Raw genomic sequence first — 9943 nt, forward strand, 5'->3', positions numbered from 1 at the left:
AGTTTCCTTGTTGTTGAAGAAGAAATTAAGATTGCTTCGATATAGGTTGAATGTTTATCATCGTAGGCGCAGCTCGTAGGCAATTATATATTAAATGCGATAGCTTTGTGTTCTTCTTCTTCCACAGAAGGGCCAAGTCAGTTAAAAAATAAGCTAGTTGCCGGTATAAATCATATAGGCATTCAGGCAAATAAGTCTAACCAATTAAGAATGGTTCGGAATATAATACTCAAGGCCTTGTATAATTTTGGGTTTTGTTCAATCAATCAATCAATCATTCATAACTTGTCGTAAAATCAATTTAGAAACAAAAGTAATCTGGGCAATTTTATATGTATATGCGTTTAATATTTCGGTGCATGAATCACATACAATTTTATGGCGTTTTTATTTATATATATATTGAAAGAAAGCATGTAATATAGATAAAGATAACAGAAACAAAAGTTAGAAAATCCGATGAATAAGTGATGAATTGCAATAAAAAGATAATTAAAATATTATTTTTGAATGCTGCAATGAAAGAATTAGTCTGTACAGGGCACAGTTTAATCGTCTCAGGGGGTAATCAAAATCTTCAAACCTCATCTTGATTGTAACATTTTACGTGTAGTATTCATGACACCAAGATTCTGTACTGACATAGGGTTTATGTATCGCCTACATGGCAGTATTGATGGAGGTACTTCTTTGCTGTGTGTACTTGAATATTTATGTCGGTATGTTTCGTGCACCATGTTGATTTTGAGATGACTTACGCGAGACTTTTTTAATTTCGTTCCTCTATAAAGATAAATGAATGCAAATGGATAAAAGAATTTTATGACATTGCTATTGTTAGCCACTTATAACTGATAAAAGTATTATACAGCCAAGACGATTTTTATTTATAACACGATTGGAACTAATTTGGGATAATTGGATCTTCTTATTTTTCAAATTTCCCAAAAGTTTTAGATGCCGTATAGCTGAATGTTGCAATATTACAAAGTACTCATAAAAACAAGTGTACAACTTAAAAAGAAAAGCAGATGAGCTTACATTTGCAGATTAAACAGACATTAATTTCCAAATTATCCCAAATTAGTTCCAATCGTGTTGTATCATGAAGCGGCTTTTAAAAAGTGTAGGAAAGTTGCATGTTGAAATTCCACGCCACACACACCTGGTGCTAATTAACTATCTTCTTTTATTTTTCAGATCATTAAAGATATGTGCTTTGTCTTGAAATACAACTTTTGTGTACGCACAATAATTGTTGGAATTCATGATGTTCTCATGTTTTGATGTGATACGTCATTGTTGTGATTGATGTTTAATCATCGTACAGCTTCTCAAACAGATTTTTCTGTTTTAGGTACATCAATATTTGGTTCATAAATCATGCAAAAGTAACAAATTTTCTCATCGAATTTCTTGAAGGAACAGTAGTCGACGTCTGAAGAAGCCGTGATATTCCCCGGTGGATTCCAATAAATTCCGTCTGACAGTCTGTCCGGACACTCCTGCAAGGAACAAGGGACACTTATGTCATGTTGAGTGTAATTACACAGAACAATTATTATACAGCACGATCATAATATGATCTTGTGAGTCTCGGTCGTGTACAAGTTGTAAACCCAACAACGCCATCAACTGTGACACAAAGATTACTGGTATAGAGGGGGTATCACAGAATTAATTATCCAGGAACCATCTCCGTCAGAATTTGTGATGTACCAGAACTGGCTTAGTTGACGTAGCCATGTCACCACAAAACAATTATGTAAGGTTCACTTATTGAGAATACTTACTTCCAAACTTAAGATGTCACAGCAAACTGATGCGTAATCGCCGTCGTACACCATTAATGTGCAGCTTTGACATTCAATAGCAGACTCGTTTTTAACCTTGGTGCCCTGTTTTACACAAAGATAATTATACAATCAAAGCCTGGGAGAGAAAAGACTAGATGTATTATTTTTTGTGATAGTCGCACCAGGGACTTACTGAATAGGCATGCTCACCAGAGTAAATTCATGGGTGCCGCCATGTTTTTTTAGTGTTTGTAAATAAACAAATTAGAAGCAGGCAAAGTATTATTTTATAAAATGCTAATCATAAAAATACATGTATTATTAGCCAGTAAGTATTTTTATCCACCATGTCACTAATACAAAATATCGTTACTACCACGCCTAAAATTCAGAAGCAGAGAGAAAACTGTTGTGCATATGAACGAGAACATACTCAAAGAATTTTTGGATTGAATTTTAGAAAGCGTCCTGTGTGTCAACTTGACGCAAAATTGCTAGTTTTAAGTCGGCGGAACGATATTTTTCAGCTTGCAGTGGGAAGTTAAAGGGGTCTTTACTATAATAAGATATATTGTGCATAACAAGTAATGTGAACTGACTAATTTTAAGTCATGAGGGTAATTAATTAGCTGTTCATAATTTGCCCTCCCGCTGAAAATTTTTCGACTTACCCTCCCGCACTCAAACTTCATTTTTACCCACTCCCCACTTAATTTTGCCTGTTTCCCTTCCCCACTGTCAATTTTTTGAAGCTCCCCCGCCTTGTAGCGAAAAAGACTTGCCGATTTCCCCTGCCCTGGAAAAAATTCCCATCAATATTTGTCATTCCATTTCCCCAGCAGACATGAAGCTACGCTACCCTGAGATGAAAAAAGCCTGTCGATTTTTTCCCTGTCCTGTGAAAATATTTCCCCTGAAAATTAACATTCCCATGCAGACACATACTGCATTGGCCTTCTTCCGGAAACACCACGGCTCAACTTCCCCTGTCCCCGTTTTGAAAGTAGCTTCCCCTGTCTCATCGTTTTTCGCCAAGCCCTGTTCCCGACACATTCAACCGATATCTGCCCTGCCACCTAAAAATATGTCCCCTGCCCAAGCAAAATTAAAATTTCCCCTGCCCTAAAATATTGTTCCGGAATAGCTCTTTCATTGAATAGCTCCGTTGGCTGCACCTGGAAGTTAATCAGAGCAGTTACTATTGCAATAATGGCACAATACATCCCTTGTTAAACACAATAGGCCTTTATCATGGTAAAAATTGCCAACTTATGTCCAACATGTATACAACTAAACAGAAAATCTGTAAATGCAGGTTCTGACATCTTGTACGTGTGACAGTATTAACTAGTTTTCATTAGATGGTAAACTCGGCACAGTGGTCTTTCAAACGTATAAAGCAAGCAACAATTAATTCGATTTTAACCTTTACTATAACTAATCATGAATTAGGACATACAATTTCTAATCTTAACCCCTGGCGCGACACTATGGGGTTAGCACTACTTGATATTAGAAACAACGTTACAAACCATGGTATATTTATTTTGTATACGTTTTTAACCATTTAAATGATGTAAATACAATACGTAGTAGATAAATATAACGACAGCGTAAACAAGGAAGACAAGAAAGGCACAAGAAGTGAACATTTGTAAGCAAATGGAAGGGTAGAGGTAACATTATGAAATCACGAAAGGCAGGAATTTTCGTCTCACTATATTTATCTTTGAAGTTTATTATTATTTTGTGCAAGTAACGATTTATTCAATTATGCCGTATAACACCGTCACATTTAAGTTGAATTCAATCTATGACTTAATGCATGACACGGTGGCACTATTTCAGTGACCTATTGAACCTTCTTTGCTCTTGAAATAAAGATATCATCACATTAGGGAAGCTATAGAGGGAAAGGCAATAATTGACGATCTGCTTTCTTTTGGGATACATCTGTGGAAAGCAAACCCTACTTCTGTTCTATACTTCTTATTTTAATGAGTAAGCAACATTGTAACCAGTAGCTCACATGAGTTTGAACATATCCAAATCGCTTAACAAATTGAAAAGGTGGGCGTAAGGTCAAATGCAAAAGCTGGATGCATATTGATCACGGATCTACTATATGTACTGGTAACAGCCATTCCGAAAAGACGGTCATTCTCAGCTTTCACCATTTTGAACAGTGTTATTTGTCTTTGAAAGTTCAGAGATTCTCATACGGATTTCAGATCAGCTAAAACAAGCAAATTGCTGGCAAAGCATGCATTTAACACATTACCAGGTCTATGGTATCCACTTGATCTGCTAACACTGCGACATATCTACGAGTCTTCGATTTACCAATATACGGACCGCTAACCCCATACACTTGTAAAGTTAGAATCGGAGATGAATAATTCAACTTTTCAGGCAAGTCCATCAACTCCTGAAAGCAGTCAAGCCCGTCCGTAATGACAAAATTCCATATTGCGTGATTGTATACTTTACTGAACATATGGTGACACTGCCATGGTTTTGATCCAAATGGTTGATCGGCGTGACCGTATACGACAATGATAAGAGTGACGAGAACAAAGAACAACCTCATGGCGCCTTCTAAAAGAGAGAAAATCCTGGCTTCAGAGTGACGATGGAAAGGGGCAATTGTGAAGTTATGTCAGACGCACGGTTCCTCCACAAAACGGGTTTGTTGAGGGACTTTGGTCAGACAAAGTTACTGTGATCGTCGTCAATTTTCGACATTCTTTTTGCTGATCTTATGCTTATGTACGCTCTGCTTAAATCCTGTGAACAAATCAAGTTTTAAAAATATTGGTTGTTGTGAAATACAAAACAAATATTACTTTGTAGAAAGTACACTTTTAGTGTAGTAACATGAAACTGTCCAGTTCCATGTGCGTACTACCCCAATTAGGTTTTTACTGCCAAGAAAGGAAAAAACATGTACAACAAGATGAAATTCAAGAGGGAAATGTGTGTTTGTTGATTTGATGATAACAGAAAAACAATCCTCAATATTTTAAGATCTATATAGTAACTTTCTAAAGTTATGGATGCTGAAACAAACCGACAAGTATAGCAGCATTGCGTTTGCGTTAAATTGTACTTTTCGTATCGGAATCGATTAATTGAAAGGCATCTGTTTTATGTTTGCAGTTTTTTTCCCAGACAACGCTCGCGTGCACAAACAAACACACACACTGTGACACATACACATACACAGATATAAATACATACACACGCCCACACAGACTCTCATGTGTACACGCACATACAAACACTGAGAGTATAGTTTGCATACCTCTTCACTTTGCCAATTTACCTTCGCTTGCACTGCTTTGTTGTGAGCACTTCGTCGTAAGTGACTGGAGGAATTCGTGGGTCTTGTTTCATTTATTGACTTCTGCAACATAAACTCTATTTTGAAGCAGCCATTCAGAGACCTAGCTCTGAAATTATGCAATTCACCATCCTAGCACTGCGACGTACATCAAACTATAATGCATGCAATAAAGGCACACATTTTACACTACATTTACAGCAAATATAGACACGTATTTTAATTTAAATGTAGGGCAAACAAAAACTAAAACTAAAACATCAGGTAATAAATGGTCCTCTAGTATTGTGCTTTTCTGCTTGTATTGACCTGTATAAGCACTAAAATAAATATGTTATAAACGCGTAAGAAAGGTTCGATCTGCCATTACTTGTACGAAATAAACCCTCTTGTAATCAACGATTTTCCACGCATTTCTAAGTATTAAGTACTTTATGTTCTTTTCCTTCAAAGAAGGGCCTGGTCAGTTTCAAAAATAAGCTAGCTGCCAGTTCAAATCATGCAAAGGTTGTGTTAAACGTTTGTGCTTTCAGGCAAACGAGTCTAACCAATTAAAAATAGTTCGGCATAAAACACTCAGGGTCTTGTTATCAACATTTCATATATTTTAGGGATTGTTCATTCGATCACTCCCTAGTAAATGAAAACATTTACGATTTTGTGTCACTTTTATTTTCACACAAATATTCAAATAAAGCATGTAGTATGATTAAATTAATGACAAAGTGGTGTCTATCTACGCGAAGAGAATGAAAATATTTTTAAATGCTGTCATAAAAAGTGTAAGTCGTAACGGGACTGAGTTTAATCGTCTCGGTGTATAGAATTGCCTCATTAGATTAAATCACAAAACCAAATCTGAAAACATAATCGCGGTTGTAACTTTTTAAGTGTAGGATTCCCGAGGCCTAGATTCGGTAAAGATATAGCGTTTATCTATCGCCTACACGTCAGTACATGCCGATATTCCTTTGCTGTGTGTACGCCAATATTATGTCGGTTTCTTTCGTGCACATTGCTGATTTTTAGATGACTTATGAGAGACTATTTTGACTATTTTTTGTGGATTTCGTTCCTCTGTAAAGATAAAGGGATGCAAATGGATAAGAGAATTTTATGAAATTTCATTTAATAGCCAAATATAAACGATAATAATTTTTACAACTAAGACCATTTATGTGAAACGAAGTTGCCATTATGCTAAAAAGTTTATGAAAGAAATTCAACGCCACACTGATCTGGTGCTGATGAACTATCTCCTTTTATTTCCAAGATCATTGAAAATATCTAGATGTGCTGTGTTAGGAAATAAAACTCCTTTTTGCAGACCGTAATTATTTGAATTTGAATATGTTCTCAAGTTTTGATGTGACATGTCAATCTTGTGATTGGTGTGTTATCATCGTACTGCTTCTCAACCAAATTGTCCTGTTACAGGCATATCAATATCTGGTTCATAATACTTGCAAAAGAAATTTGATGTGTCACCAACTCTCTTGAAGGAACAGAACTGGGCGTCTGAAGAAGATGTGATATTCCCCGGTGGATTCCAATAAATTCCGCTTGACAGTCGCTCCGGACACTCCTGCAACGAACAAGAGAAATTTATGTAATATTGAGTATAATTACGCAGAACAATCAGTATACAGCTTGATCCAAATCTGTTGTTTTTTTTAGTTTTTGGTCATGTGCACGTTTTGAACAAATAACGCAATTCATTTTCACATAGATTACTGGTACAGAGAGGTTATCACAGTATTGATTGTACAGGAACCATCTCCATCACAATTTGGGATTAGCCAGGACTGGTCGAGATGACGTAGGTATGTCACTTGAAAAAAATGGGCATAGGTCATTCATTGAGAATACTTACTTCCAAACTTAAGATGTTACAGCGAACTGATGCGTAATCACCGTCGTACAGCATTACCGTGCAGCTTTGACATTCAATAGCAAACTCGTTTTTAATCTTGGTGCCCTGTTTTGTACAAAGATCATTAGATAATCAAAGCCTGTGAGAGAAGAGAGCAGACTTATTATTATTGTTTTTTTGTGATACTCGCACCAGCGGCTTACTGACTATGCATGCGCAAGTTCATAATATACTGTTCGAGTAAGGAAATGTACCAGACTAAATAGTTTGGAGCCGCCATTTTTTTTAGTTCGTAAATAATTAAAACGAAACCTGCAAAGTATTATATTATAACATGCCAATCATAAAATATATCTTTTTAGCCAGTACGTATTGTTACCTACATTGTCATTTATACAAAATATCGTTACTACAACGCCTAAAATAAGGAAAAGGGAGGAAAAACTGCAATACATATGAACGAGGACATACGCAAAGAATGCTGGGAATTATGTTTTGAAAGCGCCCTGTGATAGCTTGATGCATAAATTGCTAGTTTTTAGTCGACAGGACGCGAGTTTTCAGCTTGCAGTTGGAAGTTAGGGAGAGGGAGTGCAGTTACTATTAGAACGATGATGGCACATTGCGTCCTATGTTTAATACAATAGATTTTACCATGGTTACCGTCAAATTTTTAAATTAATGTCCCACATTTTTACACACTTAACAGAAAATCGATACCTGCAGGATCTGCAATCTGGTACGAGTGACAGTGTGAACTGTTTTTTATCAAAGAGTAAACTCGGCACAGTGCTCGTTCGCACGTTTATAGCAAGTAACAATTAATTCTATTTTATCGTTTACTATTGCTAATCATGAATCAATACAAATGAAATTTCTAACCTTAACCCCGGGTGCAACACCAAGGGCTGAGCCATATTCGATATTAAAGAAAGTTACAAAACATGGTATAATTATTGTGTAGAGTTTTTAACCATTTAAACGATGTTAATAAATACGAAGTAGAAAGACAGCGTAAACAAGAAAAACAAGAAACGCACAGAAAATAAACATTTATAAACAAATGGAAGGGTAGAAGTGCCATTACAAATAATAAAAGGCGGGAGAATTCGTCTTATTCTATGTCTCCTCGACATTATTTATTGTTCAATGCAAGTAACGATTTATTCGAATATGCTATTTAACACCGTCACATTTATGTTGAATTTAAACTATGACTAAAATGCATGACAGGGTGGTTCTACTGTAGTGAATTATTAGTCCTTCTTTGCTTTTGAAACAAGGTATCGTTTCATTGGAGAAGCAAGTAATGGAACCGCTGTAATTGATGATATGGTTTCTTTTGTAATTCATCAGTGGAAAGCAAATTCTACTTCTTTTCTATACGTGTTATTTTAACGAGTAAGCAAAATAGTAACCGGAAGCTTACGTAAGTTTCAACATGTCAAAATAGCTAAACAAATTTAAAAGGCGGGCATTACGTCAAACGCAACAGCTGGTAGCAAATTCGATCAAGGATTTACAATACATGTACTGGTAACATCCATTCCGAAACGACTGTCATTCTTATCTTTCACCATTTTTGAACAATATCATTTAATTTTCAAAAGAAAGTTCAAATATTCACATACGGCTTTCAGATCATCTAAAGTTAGCTAATTCCTAGCAAAGCGTGCATTTGTCACATTACCAGGTATATGGTGTCCACTTGATCTGCTAAAACTGCGACATATCTATGAGTCTTCGATTTACCAATATACGGACCGCTAACCAAGTACACTTGAAAAGTTCGTACCAGATTTAAATCTCTCAACTTATCAGGCAAATCCATCAATTCGTCAAAGCACTCCAGCTCGTCCGTAATGACCACATTACATATTGAGTTATTGTATACTCTTCTGACCAGGTGGTGACACTGCCATGGTTTCGGTTGAATTGCTTCATCGGCGTGACCATATGCGACAGTTATAAGAGTGGTAAGAACAAAGAACAACCTCATGGCGCCTTCTAAAAGATAGAAAATGCTGGCTTCAATGTGACGTGGGGAAGGGGAAATTATGGCGTTATGTCAGACGCACAGTCCCTCCACAAAATGATATTGATGGGGGGACCGTGGACAGACTAAGGTAGTGTACACGTCGTCAATTTGCTTACGTTATGTTTTGCTGATCTGCTGCTTATGTATGCTCTGTTTTTATACTGTGAACAACACATCAACTTCTGAAGAACTTGGTTGTTGTGAAATGCAAAGTATATTTTTTCCCTTAGAAATAACATATGCTGTAAGACGGTTTGATTCTCAGTTAACACACTTCCATTGCAATCCCTGGTTTTATATTTGCCCCTCCGGTTGAAGTTTGAATGTAGGAGTATGAAACTTTCAGGTTCTAAGTGTGTACTACCTTAATTAGGTTATAACCTGCCAAGAATAGAAACAAAAAGTAATACAAGATTAAATTCAAGAAGGAAATGTGTGTTTGTTGATTTGATGATAAACACAAAGAAAAAATCCTCAATATTTTTAAATCTGTATGGTAACTTTCTACATTTATGGATGCTGAAACAAACCGACAAGCAATGCTTTTGTGTCAAGTGGTACTTTTCGTACCGGAATTTATTAATTCTTTTCATGCTTTTTTCTCAACTACATACCTACCCACCTACCCACCTACCCACCCACCTACCCATCCACCACCCACCCATCCACCCTCCTACCTACCTACCTACCCACCTACCTACCTACCCACCTACCCACCCACCCACCTGCCTACCTACCTACATACCTACCTAACTACCTACCAACATACAGAGACTATGACGCCTCTTTCCTTTGCCAAATAGAATTATCAATACTTTTTTACTCACTTACCTTCGCTTGCTCTGCTATGTTGTGAGCACTTCGTCGACGCAAACTGAGTGATCTATTTAACT

At 36.5% G+C, this 9943-nt stretch overlaps 1 protein-coding gene and 1 long non-coding RNA gene across 2 annotated transcripts; both read right to left on the reverse strand.

Annotated features, from left to right (window-relative positions):
• Positions 1 to 334: 334 nt before the first annotated feature.
• Positions 335 to 5181, reverse strand: LOC139123920 (uncharacterized). The gene is made up of 4 exons (XR_011549792.1): positions 5101 to 5181; positions 4078 to 4394; positions 1794 to 1898; positions 335 to 1505 (listed from the first exon to the last, which is right to left on the reverse strand). It is a non-coding gene; the product is annotated as an uncharacterized lncRNA (long non-coding RNA).
• A 1144-nt stretch (positions 5182 to 6325) lies between these two features.
• On the reverse strand, positions 6326 to 9943 carry LOC139123903 (uncharacterized). Its single transcript, XM_070690055.1, has 4 exons — positions 9882 to 9943; positions 8703 to 9019; positions 7013 to 7117; positions 6326 to 6724 (listed from the first exon to the last, which is right to left on the reverse strand). The coding sequence occupies exons 2-4, from the start codon at positions 9009 to 9011 to the stop codon at positions 6554 to 6556; spliced, it is 585 nt and encodes a 194-aa protein (XP_070546156.1). The 5' UTR covers positions 9012 to 9019; positions 9882 to 9943; the 3' UTR covers positions 6326 to 6553.

This window comes from Ptychodera flava, assembly GCF_041260155.1.
Source record: "Ptychodera flava strain L36383 chromosome 23 unlocalized genomic scaffold, AS_Pfla_20210202 Scaffold_23__1_contigs__length_28996876_pilon, whole genome shotgun sequence".
NCBI lineage: Eukaryota > Metazoa > Hemichordata > Enteropneusta > Ptychoderidae > Ptychodera > Ptychodera flava.

Coding starts and splice junctions, on each gene's coding strand:
- LOC139123903 (XM_070690055.1), bottom strand. CDS start 9,011: ATGAGGTTGTTCTTTGTTCTTACCACTCTTATAACTGTCGCATATGGT. Junction 7,118..8,702: donor AAGTGGACACCATATACCTG/GTAATGTGACAA, acceptor TGTACAAAACAG/GGCACCAAGATTAAAAACGA. Junction 6,725..7,012: donor GTAACATCTTAAGTTTGGAA/GTAAGTATTCTC, acceptor TGTTCGTTGCAG/GAGTGTCCGGAGCGACTGTC.